The 16,011-nt window shown below is 45.1% G+C and overlaps 1 protein-coding gene across 1 annotated transcript; it reads right to left on the bottom strand.

The window, feature by feature from the left end:
• Positions 1–11,822: 11,822 nt before the first annotated feature.
• LOC146191202 (uncharacterized) lies at positions 11,823–14,884 on the bottom strand. The gene is made up of 5 exons (XM_084601690.1): positions 14,387–14,884; positions 13,213–13,341; positions 12,913–13,134; positions 12,321–12,458; positions 11,823–12,229 (listed from the first exon to the last, which is right to left on the bottom strand). The coding sequence occupies exons 1-5, from the start codon at positions 14,780–14,782 to the stop codon at positions 12,146–12,148; spliced, it is 969 nt and encodes a 322-aa protein (XP_084457816.1). The 5' UTR covers positions 14,783–14,884; the 3' UTR covers positions 11,823–12,145.
• Between the last annotated feature and the right edge of the window lie 1,127 nt (positions 14,885–16,011).

Here is a 16,011-nt window from a genome sequence, read left to right as displayed (position 1 = left end):
ATGCTCTAATAAACGCAGAAATAAATTAGGGCATCACCATCTCTTCTAATTTCCAGTAAAAAAAAAAAAAAAATGGGGAAAATTGCTTTTCGGGGCAAGGTCTGTTTTCTCTTTTGATCTTGTCGTTCGCGTTGTTTTGGAAGCTGCTTTGAAGTTGTAATTTTCTATCTCGCGGTCACGGCCGCATAAAACTTAGTTTATTACAACCGTGTGATAACGGCTTTGTCCCATGTATATATATATATATATATATATATATATATATATATATATATATATATATATATATATATATATATATATATATATATATATATATATATATATATATATATATATACATGCAGATAATTGAAAGGGAAATGAGGGGCTCATTATTACAGAGTTCTTAAAGGAGCTGACAGTCTACGAGTCTAAGGCAAACATTCGAGATTTTTTTATGGTTTGGTTGTTGGAATTTGACAAGAATTAGACTTATGGTGATTATCGGGATAAGGAATATTAAATGAAAAGCGGAAAGCAAAACAACGCGCCAATGGTGGGAGTCGAATCCACGACCTCTGAATGTCGCGTCCAGTTCTCTTAGCTCAGTTGGAAGAGCACTGGACGCGATATTCTGAGGTCATGGGTTCCGCTTTTCATTTAATATTCTTTATCCCGATCATCACCACAAGTCTAATTCTTGTCAAATACGGACAACCAAAACATCAAAGAAAAAAAATCTGCAATGTTTGCCTTAGACTCGTAGACTGTCAGCTCCTTATATATATATATATATATATATATATAGCATAAGTAAATAGACGTACTTGGTTGCTAGAGGTTACATAAAAGTGAAAAATTGCTTCATACTGTTTCCAAGTTTATTTGTAGTCGACGTTTCGGCAGGAGCCCTGCCTTTCTCAAGACTGATGGTACATGATTCTTGTTTGTCTTCTTATAGGGTTGGCCAGAGGTGATACAAACATTGTATCACCTCAGCCAACCCTATAAGAAGACAAACAAGAATCATGTACCATCAGTCCTGAGAAAGGCAGGGCTCCTGCCGAAACGTCGACTACAAATAAACTTGGAAACAGTATGAAGCAATTTTTCACTTAAATATATATATATATATATATATATATATATATATATATATATATATATATATATATATATATATATATATATATATATAATGTATGTATGTATAGAGAGATATAGAGATCGACTGATGTATGTATAGAGAGATATAGAGACCGACTGTAGCTGACTTCAACTAGAGCTTTCTTTTTGTTTGTTTGCTTTGTCCTCATCACGACCGACGTTGCATTATGCTACTACAGGAATCTCTATCGCCAGCAATTGTGTTAGGCGCCTCTTATTCCCGGCCGGCGAAACGTTCTCTGCCCTTCTTAAGGGCAACGGCCCTTGCTCTGAAGATTGTTACCTGCGCTAACAACTTCGTTAACAACGTAAAGCACTCTCTTGTTACCTGCGTTAACAACTTCGTTAATTACATAAAGTACTGTCTAGTCTCTCCGCCTTGCACTATTTCTTTTTTTTTTTTTCTTGCGCATCATATGTCGTGCTTCTTGCGTTTGTTGTGTATGGGGCGCTGAGAAATCATAAATCAGTGAAATGTTTCTCCTCGAACGTAAAAATAAAAAAGTGCTCTTGAAAAAAAAAAACAGCTCGAATTTGCTATTGCTCCCGCGCATACTGCATAACTTAACGATGCGCCTAAGCATGTGGACGTAAAAGTAACATCGGTATTGACGTCACAAACAAAATTTAACTCACACAAACACTGTATTGCCCTCCCCCGGGGAAACTGTAATAAAAGCTGCACTCAATCTCCTCTTTCTACTGTTATTTATCAGCTAACTCCTAAAACAACTTCACAACATCTTGTTGGTCCTATTTCAGATGTGCTTAACGAGAAGGTACTGAAAAACATTCTTGAGACCCTTTGTAAAGGTTTGTTTCAATAAAACCATACTAGAAGTTAACCAACTCTCTTTATATTTCTTTTTTATTATTTTCATTTTATTTAGCTTTCCAGTCGCTCTCCTTCATGCATAAGCAAAAATGAAAACAAGTAGACCATCACGAACAACATAAAATAGTTTTTTCGTCTGAGCTCGTAACTTCTCGCTGATAATCACCGCAATACATTATCTAAGTGCACTCTCCTCTTCCTTTTCCGAAGTCACTGAATTTCCTTCTTCGACTCATGTTGCGCCACGTACGTCAGCACAGTTTAGCTTCTGCGACTGCGCGTTGGTCTCGACGAAGAATAAGGACACGTCAGAGAAGCTGTATATGGTATTAGCTGGGCTCTGGCCGTATCTGTAAACGCTGAGCAGAGTTTCTGCACTTGGTTTGGGTGGTTAGGTATGGCCATTCCAAGCCGAGAAAAAGCTGTTCGATGTTTGCAAGTGCCCTTCGCGCCACAATGCGACAAATTAACTTTTGATGCACTTAGACTAAGTCGCTAAAAGTGGATGCGATAGCAGTCACATGTTTTGTTCGCATCGCGTAACCAATATCTCTTATGGCCTCAGAAGACATGGCACTTCAAACTTTACTTTCTCTCCTCTGGACATATCACCCATACCCACAGTAAGGTACTGGCGAGTTTAGTGCCGGAATAAAAAGTAACGCTTCTTGCAACAGCTTGCTTCTGTTTAAGCGTACCTCTTTGGCGCCCGTTCCTGGGTTTCGCGTCGGTGTCGGCCTTGTAACCAGCTCCGCCTCCCCCCTTCAGCCCCCTATCTCAGCCCCCCTCTGCCTGAATGGCGTCGACCGCGCGTGTTATCTGATTACTGCGCGCTCTCCCCCGTTCGCCGCTGCTTATACGCGCCCCCCCCCCCCCTCTTTCTGCGTGGCGGCGAGGGTGCTCTCTGGTTGCCGAAACGCCGGCTCGCTATCAGCGGATCACGATGCGTGCATCCCAAGCCGAAACGCAGAGTCACGTTCTCTTCACTCGATAGCGGCGTCAGTGGCATTAGCTGCTATCTGTTCGTCGCGCAAAGTTCCTATGGGCCCACGCACTGCCTCCCGCAACCTCCCGATAACTTAATTGCTCTCTTCATTTCTCCGACCACTAAGCTTCTTTCATGACAGTCAGTTAAGAACGGTTAGTGGAGTGTTTCTTGAAGCAATACGTGTGAAAAAATTAAAAAAAAAAGGTCTGTAATTGTACATACGTGTCTTGCTCAAAATCTTTGCCTCAATCTATCGAAAAGGTGAAGCAGCTGATGAGCTGTGCTCAAATTTCGCATTAGGAAGTAACGTAATCGTCGGCAATTTTTTCTCTTCTCTTTCTCCTTCGCTCCGCACTGTCACTTAGCGGCCTAATAGCAGTGGAAACATTCATCTCTCTCAATGGCTACATTTACAGGGCACGTCGGGTTGATTCTTTTTTTTTTCAGAGTGAAGGTACAAATACTCCGAAGAAGAGAGTTGAGAGTTACCCACGCATTGTCTTCTTGAAACTTGCTCTATATAATACTCGAACCGCATTTTGTCGCTTTCATGTATACACAAAAAAATTACAAAGGTTCAACGCTGCTGAACCAAATATTGAGCGAAAGCATTAGTTGCGGGTAACCGAGCGTTCGTCTTCTCTTTTTCTTCTTCCTCAGCCCACATACAATGCCCTGCTTTAACCAACCCATATGAGCGTGCCTTAGTGGCCTATTGGGGTAACGTGGCAGGCTGATTCTGACATAACCGTCCCATGTGAAACGAGAGACCCAAGTTGCCAGCTCCTGCCAGCCCGTGTGTCACGTGGGGTGTGACGTCACAGCGTCACGTGGGTAAGACGTAACTGCGGCCAGGTCACGCGAAGGCTTGAAAGTGCGAGTAGTATTGCTTTCGCAATAAAATTAGCTGCTGGTTTAACTTTGATTAACACTGGAGGGAAGCGAAAGCTTCATGTACATGGCTACGCTCATTGACTTGCTTGGATTAAACACATTGTGTGCGTTTCTTCAAACGTAAAGCCCATCCTTCATCGGTCTCTTCGGCACGCCGCCATTTCAGGGCTTCATTCCGACGTGTGCTCTTCGCGTTCCGACGCGCCACTGTAGCAGGGTGTTCGTCCTACTCACCTTGCGCAGAATTGTAACCTAGGCAGGAGCCCGGTGGCTCCTATTTATACACGCATCACCCCTCTAGCGCCCTCTACTCCACGTCACACTGACGTATCCTCATGTCACTTTGACTTAGACCTCGACAGTGGTCACGGGCCACTTGGTGGGCTACGCGACTATGCCCCAAAGTCACATGGCGACCACCAGGTCACGTGACCTTGACGGCGGTCATGGCCGACTTGGTAGCCTACGTGACTATGCCCCAAAACCACACGGCAACGCCAGGCTTAACACTAAATTTGACTTCTAAATTTCCCTCAAGGTGAACATTTTGCATACCCGACGGCAGGCCATGTGACCTTGACCTTAAGTTTGACAGCGGTCACGGGCCATTTGGTGGCCTACGTGACTATGTCCCAAATTCACATGGCGACCACCAATCTTAACGCAGAAATTCGACCTCTAAATCTCCCTCAAGGTGAAAACCATGCATAAACCGACCGCTCGAACTACCTGGGCTTTCGCTTCAAAATGACGGGCGCATATGAGTTTGAGGTATCCACCGAGCAGGGTGAGTTTTATTGCGAATTTCATTTCCTCAAAGGCAATTTTCATGTTAAGGAGAAAACCCTTCTAGGCCCATGGTGAAAATCTCGCGTTTGCGAGATTTGTTCGCGAGATTTCTCGGCGATATTCCGCGAAATGGAGACGTGTGAGTTGAGTGGTTTAGAGTCCCGTGAAGGTCGAGTCCCGCAAAAAGGTAGTGGGTTCAAGTCATGTCACGTGGCTATGAGAGTATCGCGGGACAAGGTCACGTGACAGTCAAGTTGTATGAGAGTGTCACTTGACTATCAGAACGCCACGCGACAGGAGTGACGCCGTAACGCCAATCCAGAACCGCCGATCCAATCCGGAACACTTAAAGCAGCACTGCGACAATGCACGCCAAGGAACGCCATGTCACGCGACACGCGACAGGAGCGACGGTGTGCCATCCAATCCTACTCTTGCAGGAGCACTGCAACGAATGCGCGTCCAGGAAAGGATATTTCTATTGTGCGGCACAAGTCCTGGCCTTGCTAGCAACAGCTGTACAAAGGGCGAGCGATGTACTATGTACCGCAGAAACGCTCAGGCTTTCCCATTTCTCCAGCGAAGATTCTGCCTTGCTCTCGGAATTTTTACTTTCAGTGTTTAAGCGTGGCCACGTGCCGTGCTCTACTTTTCTGCAACGCGATTAAGGACCGAATCAAAGCGTCCGTGACGCTGTACTTCATGCCAGCATTTTTAGCGTAATGACCCAATTCCTTGTCTGCATACTAATAATCGCTCAACAACACGCAATCACGTGTCTCTAAGGCAATTCGCCAGGCCAAAGACAGCAGTACATTCACTAAATGTACAATCGTAAGCAAGAGTGGTATACAATACGAAGCCGGTGACAGAGCTTGGGAAAACTTTATCGAAACGTCATCTAGCGACAGCGACAGGGACTGCGACAGCGGCATGCGCATGTCAATTTATGAATGAATGAATGAATGAATGAATGAATGAATGAATGAATGAATGAATGAATGAATGAATGAATGAATGAATGAATGAATGAATGAATGAATGAATGAATGAATGTCGATAAAGTGGAGTCCCGTCACGACTGTCCCGATACCAGATACGTGTTGCTAAATTACGTTGCAATGCAGTTTTCCAAAGGCCACGTATTCCTCACGTTCCCTCTGCACAGCTGCTCGACGCCCTCTTCTTTTCCCTTTCTTAATATGCTGCCTGCTTGGCGCGTCAGCATCAAGGTGAATTAAGCGGCGGGGGCTGCATGCGCCTTTCAGGTTCTTAAATCTTTTTTTCTTAATTTCTTTAAACACAGAAAACCTTGTCGCTAAGCTACGGTTCAACTAGAGGAATTCATACGTCATTATTAAAGAAGTCACTTCTGTTTGCATTCTGCAACTCTAGGACATTGTTATGTGCGCTACAGGTGTGACCTCTGTAATTCTTTTTTAAAGAATTGCTTCGACATACCATACTGCAGAGTAACATTATTCTATTTTTTAGAGATTTGGCGACCTTGTGCAATGTGCATTAAGTAGCAGATTATGTTAACGTTACTTGAGGAAGAATTTGCGGGATGGCTCGTTGGTATCACTCTCTGGCGGACCACTTGCTGCGGCTTATGAGGAACCCTGACATAAATGTAAGATGAGGTCGGTAGTTTTTTTTTTTTTTTCCTCAATGTTTCGCCTCTTTCGGCACCTCGTCTGCGTAGCCTCAGGCGAAGCAAAATACGTGACAAGCACGCTCAAAGTCCACGATCCACGATGTCTCCTTTTTTTGTGTGTGAAACTGCGACACGTGCGCGAAGATGTTACGTGCCGCAGATCCATCCGCAGGTCATACAACACCTATTCGGATATATGCGTTTTCTTCTTCAGGAATTTTGTTTATTTTGAGCGTTCTGTGTTCCACCACAAGTCATTCGTTTTTATGTTTTGTTTTTTATGCGTCGGACAAGTAACGAAAAGCCTCCCAGACATCTTCCACTACCCGCGGCGAAGTTGAAAGAGCTCACCTCCTGCGGATACACCCCCTACCAAGCTCACTCGCATCACACGATAGAGGAAAAAGAGCGCTAGAAGAATGCAGAAAGAGGTACTTTAGAAGGAAACTGCCCAGCGAAAAAAGGAAAGACGAAAAGGGAATGAAACGACCAATAAAGACAACTAAGAGCAGAATCATCCATCTTTTTCTTTTTAGCAATACCGATTGGAGCATTTTAATGTCATGTTTTCAAATTCTATTTGAGAACGCATTCGTACCAAGCAGCTCAACTGTTTTTGATGTCATTGTACTTGTGACCAAGGGCAGGGTAACGTAACTAGGGCAGAGCATCGTCGAGAGCACCCAATGGCAATGAGCAACGAGGACTCAATCTGTGCAGATCGCAAGGGCGTTTACAGCCTCGGCAACCCTAAGAAACACTCCGAGACTCGGATCGCACATGCTCATTAAGATACACTTTTAATCTAGCAAAATGTGGGAAATACCACCCGACACAGATATTCTCACCTGCCAATGCCGCAGATAACAACGAACATATCGACTGGAGTATCACTGGAAGGGGTTCTTTTATTAGGGTTGACTTGCACCCGCAAGGAACTAAGCAACTAGCCGGCGACGATAACAGGAAACGTGCTCTCTGGTCGGCGAACTACAGAATGCCTGCTCAGGCTGCGCTTTCAATAGCGCTGAGTTTGACGTCGAGATAAAACGGACAGAGCAACTTGAACAATGTGGAAGTAGTCGTGCGTGGCAGCGATCATTCGAGATAAACCTTGGTACATCTTGCCTTACCCGGCAATACTATGCGTGAACAAACAAAGAGAAGAAATATTCGCGGCATTACCTAGATTTTTCTTCGCAAAGTGATAAGGGCGCATGCCGGCGACTGTCGGCAACAATGAATTACGGTGGTTCACGACAATATAAGACAACACCACAGCCAAGCCGTACAAAGGTGGCTGCGTGATCTAAGAGTAGCTTGTCCGAGTCGGGACCCAACGTCCCTGGTGGATTCTATTTCCATCTCAAAATGCTGCCCAAATTGGCAGATCGTGCCAATTCGGCCACGTTACGTCTCGGCACATCAAACAAACCGCCGACACAGACACGAGTGTGTTACAATCCTGGAGGCCTGAGACCAAAAAAAAATAAATAAAAGGAGACGATTCAGAAACTTTTGCGCTCACGCACTGGGGATTCCTGCAGCGATCATGAGAATATCCAATTGATAAACCTTCGAAATGATAAGAACGTTTTCAGAAAGTAATTGAATTACTTTTCCTTCCTTTTCAACGAATGCATTTTCATAAACTCCGTAATTCTCAGTTACTACAAATGCCAACAATGACAGCGTCTTCAAAACCCAAATCTGCGCGAAAAACGCAATTACGAAGTAAATAACAGGTGCCAGACAAACAAGCGCAGATGTATTAAATGATGTTTGTCTGAGGCCGGAAGAGAAACAGGCGCCCCAAAGTGCACTCCCTTCGTTTCCGTCTTTCTCGCGCAGTTAAAACCAAGCCTTGAAGTTAGCCAGCAAGCCCGTAAAGGTTAGCACAATCCAAGATTCCTAAGAAATCAGGCGAAGGACTCGACATGAGGGAATTTTCGCACTTCAGTCATCACATCCGGCTGTCCGAGCCCCCTGAAGTCATATGCAGATGTCGTTTCTAGAGGTTTCGAAGGTGCACGACTCTAAATAGGAGTCCGAACTCGCTGACAGCTCTCTCATTCAGCCGTTGCGGACTGCATTCAAACGGTCGTACTTCATTAGGTGTTCTGAATGACGACAAAGCCACTGCGTGCAGATGACGTGAACACCGTACTTGAATGTCTCCGGTGCAATCTATTCATGCATAATAAGCTGTGCGGGCAGAAGACATGCATGGAGTGGATTTCTGCGTTTTTTAGCACAGCTTTAGACTTGAATTATATGACGTTACATGCTGGTGTAAATTTGAATGAAATTTGGCTTTCAGGCAAGCAGTCGTCTCTACAAGTGTAAATAAATTCAGCAGAGACAGTAAACACTGCTTACGTGTGAGAACGCGAAAGCACTATGATGACTATGAGTCATGACCCTGCGTAATGTTTATGCTTATTCTACATCTTAACGTTCGGAGCTAGAAACTGAGTAATGCTACTTTGCACAATATATATCAATCATGACTATATCGACATTTACGTTCTATATAGTCATAATATTGACTACATGCCACCTTACACACGTTGTGCACGTACAAACGACGTCATCTGAATTCCGTGTCATGGACGCCCCCTCAGCCGCCGGCACACCAATGAGGGCCCGGTCATGTTACTCGGCATGCCGGACTCAAGCTCATGAGGAGGACAGCGACATATTTTCACGGTACAGTGAAGGAAAGGTAACGTTCAGACCCGTTTTTGAACACACCGTCTGCTTTCTTATCATGGGGCTAGCAAAGCTTGAGCACTGTAAATGTGACGGCGAGTAGCTCTCGTGCTCTTTTGATACAGTTGTGCATCTGGTTACATAGTGCAAAAAGTTCAAAAGAGCGCTGGCTTCTGTTCTTCCGATCCGCCAGCTTCGGCGTACATTTCACAATGCAATTACGCCAAAGGGTTCAGAACAACGTCCGTTTACTTCGCGCTCCAATTATCTTAAATATGACTGAAAAAAGTCAAGAAATAAAAAGGTTTGAGCAGCCTTGTAACTGCAGCTCAGGAGAAACAGCAAACAATATTAAAATGTGCCGCTTACATTTAAAAAAACAGACTATAATGAAGGAAATTAGCGCCGCTATATATAGTTCTACATTTTTACCTAATTAAATTTGATACAAGTGAAACCGCTTTGCAATTTTGCCTTCCAATAATTGCGGTGTTCCTGTCACGCTATCAACCAAATGTCATCCCGTATGTGAAGAGACTGCAAGCGCAGTAAAATAAAAAACATGTTGGAGTGAAAGTCGGCCAATCTTCTCTGGCCCCCTGATTTAGACTGAGCACACACATCGCAACACGCAATATGATGTTAGATGAAAGTTAATTCATTGTCTAGCTGTCTTTCCGCATAAAGATAATCGAAGCGTTTAGCAACATAAGGTGGAAAGCTAGAAGTCCGCTCTGAAGTGCACAAAAAAAAAAATCGATATTCCCTCAATTAGGTCCCCCCATCCCACCCCTCCTTCATTCATCTATTGTCAGCTGCCATTGTAGGCGCTCGCTCCAAGCTGCGTGACAGTGACAGTCGAACTTCCAATTATTCAATGGCCAGTCCTGTAGCATTTCCCAAACACTTTCTTAGAGCGAATCTCTGAAGAAGGAGGCTAACATCAAGAATCATTCCAAAGCCCGGAATTATCAGCGCCACTATCACGGGATGGGCGTTAGGATAAAATCACCGAAAACCTAGTTGCACATGTAGGTAGGAAGTGCGTCCAGCTTCAGTTCTATATCTGTTAAACATCATAACCAGTTCATTACTCTTAGTTTTTCTCCTACACGGAAATTTTATCTGACGAGTAAAAAGAAATAAAGAAATAGGAGTAATAACTTTGGCTGATAACTAGCCCGCAGCCCGATCATACAAAATGCATGCCCGAGGTAAGGGTCATTGTTGTAGTTTTTATTTTGTTGCTTTTTGACAACGCAAAAAAAAAAAAAAAGCGGAAACCATTCTGCAGAGACAGTCCTGTTTGTCTTTCCAGCAACCAACTGGGAAGACACACATCGGAAGAAAAAATGCATTTCCTTTAACATAGCCCCATGTGTCCTCCCCGACCATCGAACACGAAACGGATCAAAACGAGAAAGGACTAAAGCGATGACACACTGCATTTTTCACAACAGCGCGAAAGTTCTGAAACAGTCGAAATGCTTGTTTCCATGAACTACCTAGTGCTCGTTAGAAGGCTGCAAACAGCGAAACGTCTGATGTTGAAACCTTGGGATTAAGTAAAAGCGGAATCAGAACAGGGTAAACTGCTTTGTCGACTACGGCTCATTTTCACTGCCTACGCTGTTTTGCTCTTAGATATGGCTGTCTATTGTGACAAGAGACCGGAAAGCGTGGCGTGACATGGTCCATAGGGTAACGAAGAGTCGGACACGACTGAACGACTGAACTGAACTGATTGTGACAAGTTAGGAGTTTCAGACACAATTATAAAGGAAATTATTTTACGACCTCGCTCTTTTCATTAGCGCGACGTAACAATCGCCAATAAATAGACGCTACACAGTGCGGGAGACTACATGCTACATGTTTTCTATTCTTCTGGTGCTGTTGGCCTTCATTATGATTTACCAACTGACTCAAACAAGTCCTTTTATTCGCACAATGCCTCAAATTTTCTTCGGCTGTTCCATCCGTCGCCTGACATACCTCAAGCATCCTCCTCCTATATAGACATTTATCAATGCGACATCTGTAGAGGCCGAGCTCGCTCGGCAATTCATCATCATTATCAGCGCGCCATTACACGCACGCAATAGAAGGGCAGGAACAGCAGGCAAACAAAGCAGCCCGGCAACATTCATCCCGACGCGCATCCATGTCAGCTTTGTAGCAAAATAACCAGTACGCGCTGCTCAGGCAATGTGTATTTATGTAGGTCTGCAGATGGTTAAGCACACATGAATGACCTAACATAGACCAACGTTACACCGCGCACACCTCTTCGCTTTCAATAAGGTTCTGGCAGTAACCGACCGCTCCATACTCCTTTTCTGAGCTGTCGCTCTTTCAGCTGTGTAACCGATATTTAAATTTCGCGCAGACAAAAAAAAAAAAAAAAAAAGTTGGGGACGAAACTAGTGAGAAAGGGAAATCCCTCGCAATTTTCAAAACACTATGTGATAACACACCAGGTGTACAGATCCACGTCCCCTTCTGCCACTGATGTAGGTGCCAAAAAACCCAAGGGTCGTATTCCGTTAATCATGGTCCGCACAGATTTTTTTGTGTGCGATTTCAGCCTGTGTATGAAACGAATGTCGCTGTGTTACCGAACTTGCCCTATCAATGGCGTTTATCGCACCCGATTCTTGCGACCGTAGATGCTGCAAGTCTGCATGGCGGCTTTACATTATCGTATCCGCAACAGCCACAAGAAGCGTTGCTGCAGTATACAATAGCCATACACATTACAGTGGACAGACATAGCATCAAACACTGCACGCAACGTGTAAGAGTGTCGATCAATAAAAAGTGACATTCCTTTATTTAAAACGAAAATACCAGCGAGGAAAAAGCCATGCAGGGCTCAAAAGAAGCTGTCATCTCCAAGTTAAGCATCGCCTTTAACGCATTTATTACAAGTGCATGTCATCAGAGGCCGCCGTTTTTGTGTGTAAAAAACGTGTCCATGCACCAGTTGGAACTATCGCGTCCTATTATACTTGCCGACACATTGTTATAGTAAGGCCTCTAACGGAAAACCTATGGTAAAGTGAGCTTAGTATACACAATTAGCAACACGAACAGACGTTGAAATTTCGATCAAGGGAAGCTATAACTGGCTTTGGAAAGAATCTTCGGAAGACGAGGGCTGCGGGGATGACGATGAATCCGATGAGACATCTTGAATTGGGCCCTTAAAAAAGACAATGAGAAAAAAAAAGTGAACAAACCAGGAAACTGCAATGTAGTCGAGTGCTAAAAACATATGTGGTAAGGGAGCTTACGTGGAGCGGGGTGTAAGAGTGGTACAGTTCCATGATGCGCTCGTAAACAGCTTTCGAGACGTGTGCTGCGCTTTCGGGCAGGAATGAGAAAGCCAGAATGGTGTGTTGAACAGCAGCGATGACGTGGGCCCGGATAGTCTGTGCACAGAAGAAGCACCGTAGTTCGGCAAAGCGACAGGATCCTGAGCCCGAGAATCGAGGACCATGGAATACAGCATGCATGCCCGAAACCCAGCGAAAGCTGCTCGCGTAGTCGATGTGCATAGTCGTGACCGTACTAGATATGAGGCAAACAGTGAGGACGGTGCGCCGTGCTACGCTTAGGTAACGGAAACGCCTCATACAAATGTGCTCACGAGGCGTTAAAAGCACATTGCACACGTAAATACTGCGCATCGGTTCTAACCGAGAAACTGCCCCATTTTCAGTATGCAGCATGGCTTGCCATTTTATCAGCCACACAGATCCCCCGTCCTTTCGATGCCACCATAAATATGTAGCTCAGACAGTACTACAGGCTCTCTCCCGTCGGTAGGACTGTTGTACTCCGAAAAAGTGGTCATGCAAAAAGGTGCAGTGAAAACGTAGTTACCGTTGCTGGGCGAGCGCTAGAAGGAGTGTTGTGGAGGGTACCATGTAGATAATCGTACATGCTGTTTCCGATCTGCTTAATTTGGTTGCTTTCGCAAGCGAGTTGAAGGGCTAAGGCAGTCTGCAGCTTTAGGAACGTAGTGATCGTCAACTCTGCCAGTGGCGGCGAAGCTCCGACATTGTTGCGGCCAGGCTCGTGGTCAGGGTGATGAAGAGAGATCCACTGCATGGAAAGGGTAGCCGGAAAAGAAGGCGGTCTTAGAATTCACGCTATAAACGAAATGAAGGAGTGGCGACCTACCAAGTCTAGCACCTCGTCTACCTCCATAAAGGAGCGGTTGATCAGGTCCCGCGCAGTTCCCAGGACGGCAACAGCGCTCTCGGTAGCAATGAAAGCTGCAAAGGCCACGTTTTGGCGAATCCACTCGGCCTGAAAATGAAAACCAAAGCACGAGAGAAGCCTTGTAAGCATGCTTGGGTTTGTGCTGAATGTCTATAGCGCGCGAAAAGAGTAGCCATCCACGCACAAATCTGCAGACAAGCTCCTGGAATGTTTATATACTAAGCTGTGAGAATGAACGACCACTTGGATATTCTTAGGTGCTCTTTATCATGGATGTAAAACATGCCTAGGCAAGAGGCCAATCTGCGGGTAGCTTACAGCAGAGCTGTAGCCATTACATGCCAGGCACGCAACAGAACTGCAGTCAGCTGTTTAAATCAGAAGCGCCAGGAGAGTTATGTTTGCAAAGAAAAGTTTGAAATAAAAGTGAAGAACAAGGCAGGTCACGTGCATCGCACTAGAAAAGGAAGCAGCACCAGCGTAGGCAGTGATCCTTGTCTGTGTGTTCCATCTAGCTTGCGCGGTTGTTTACCATCAATGTAGAGTGGAAACTAAGCAACTTACACACGTCAGTGCAGCAGCGAGAGGCATTCAGTGCAAAAATGTTGACCGCACAGGCTGCCCAACATAGGTCATTATCCGGCATACGCCGGCTTTTTCTACCATCGAAGCGCACTCCGCCCCCGGTGCCGAACTAGTGACGCAACGACCCACGAAGCAATATCCGCCTAACCACTAGCGCACAGACACCGAAGGCTTAAACACCTGAGCGTAGTGGCGGCACAAACTTCTCAAGCAGCTTAGCAGATGTCGTGGCTAAGATACAATCTCATCTTTGCGACTATGCGCTGTTTCTACGTGTGACTTCGTCAACTAACTTCAGTCTAGAACCCGCTTTTGTACAGCTGTTCCTTTTTTTTTTTCTATGCTGGCCGAGTTTTTAGTGCTGCGTTCTAACTATTTTGCACAGATCGTGAGAAACCAATAAAGCTGCGAATTCCAGCCTCACCAAAGGCTTCTAATGCAAGGGTAAATGGTTTTAACGCTTAACTCGCGAATACATAAACGTTAAGCAATTACTCTACAACATGCCATACGGCGATGAAACGCCGCACATAAAGAGGAACACTACCTGGTCTTGACTGCACCTCTTCAACTCATCGGCTTTTTTACGGCCGAAGTCGATGGCGCCGGCAACGATTTCTTCAGGCCGCCGCTGTACAGCTGGGCAGAGCTTTTCCACCTGGTCCAGGGCCCGGCAGGCGAGCGCGTCGGCCTGCTCCAACTGATGGCCCAAGTAAGCCTTCGCCATCGGCCCACAGCGTTGAGCGACTGCGACGGCTGCGCCTTCGGCCGTTGCAAAAGCCGCCGCTAAGGTTGTCGAGTGCGATTTGATTCCAGCGTAGCGCCGAGACACTAAGTCAGCGATTCCGCCCATCAAAGGGAAGCGAGATGCCCGCTCGAAGAAGTGCAGCTGAAGACCGCGGTTAGCTTCGATGGGTGCATCGTTTCCGTCTTCTTGAGCCATCTTGTAGCTCGCAGAGATATGTTTCGTGCAGTTACTCTTTACTGGCTGTGCAGTCGCCAGCTGCAGCTATGCGAGAGTTATGCCCGCCGCGAAGTGCTATGTGCTACTTTTTATGCTGTTCACGCTGCATAAGGATTGATAATATAAAGATATTAGTTATCAAAACAAGCATTTGTTGTCGCCCTCGCTTCTAAAAGCGCCTCCGAAACTAATCGTTTTTATACTGATTGCGTCTGCGGAGAGTGATATGTGTGCAAAGATGGTCGGCAAACTTTTGCAACCGTCAGCTTTGTTGATATCATCCCCAACGTGGCCCCAGCTTTGCTGTCACGTGGTACTGGAAGATAGCCTTAATTCAACCGGTTTAGATTCCAGTCGTATAGACGTGCATGTCGCAATGCAATGACCAAACATGTTGCAGGCCCCGTTTTAAGGGCCACTGAAGACGAATCCACCCAGTTATTGCTCTGAGAAGAAAAAATTGTTAGCTAGCTCTTTCTGAATGTGCTGACGTTCGTTCTGTATCAAAGAAAAAAGTTTATTGCCAAGAAATGTGCATCAGAACACTTAGTTGCGTTGCACGGTCGATGTTGGAGAGAGAATCACGAACAGATTGACGTTGCAAAGGCGTTTGATATTGTCACGAATATTTTCTTTGCTTTCTACGCATGCAAAGTAGACAACGTACAGTTTATGCACATGTTCTCTCAGGTTATGATTTGGCTTTCGTTCGAACTCTTTCAAATGTGTTTTATTTTTAAACTTTTTTTTGCCCCTTCCGCGCACAACATTATCCTCCAAATGGATGTGCAACACCATCATTTATGATTTAAAAGTGAATAATCACCACACAGTTTCTTTCTGACGCTGAATCCATTGTATCGCGTCTATCATTATTCGCACCGCTACAAAACATTGGCGATGTGTTCTACTTTCTTAAAGCGCCTTCTTAGGCACTCTAGTGAAGGGACTTTCCCCACAGTGCCCTTGCAATGCACCTTCTATACTCAGAAAATAAGACATTTAGACGCGTTGAATGAATGATGCCTGGCCTGTTTCTCATTCGCGGCGTTTTCACAATAACATACGAATGATAAATAACTGCAGTAAATAGTCACGTGTGCTTTGCTCCAATTCTGTGTTTCTACTCCATTGGGAGGCAGCAAATAATGCCACTTATTACTCAAGCGGTTAGAAAAGTGCGCACAGCTTAGTTCTGCCTTCAAATC

The sequence above is a fragment of the Amblyomma maculatum genome, chromosome 4, assembly GCF_055883805.1.
Source record: "Amblyomma maculatum isolate TAMU_Amacu chromosome 4, ASM5588380v1, whole genome shotgun sequence".
Lineage (NCBI taxonomy): Eukaryota > Metazoa > Arthropoda > Arachnida > Ixodida > Ixodidae > Amblyomma > Amblyomma maculatum.
This window is presented reverse-complemented; position numbering and strand designations above follow the sequence as displayed.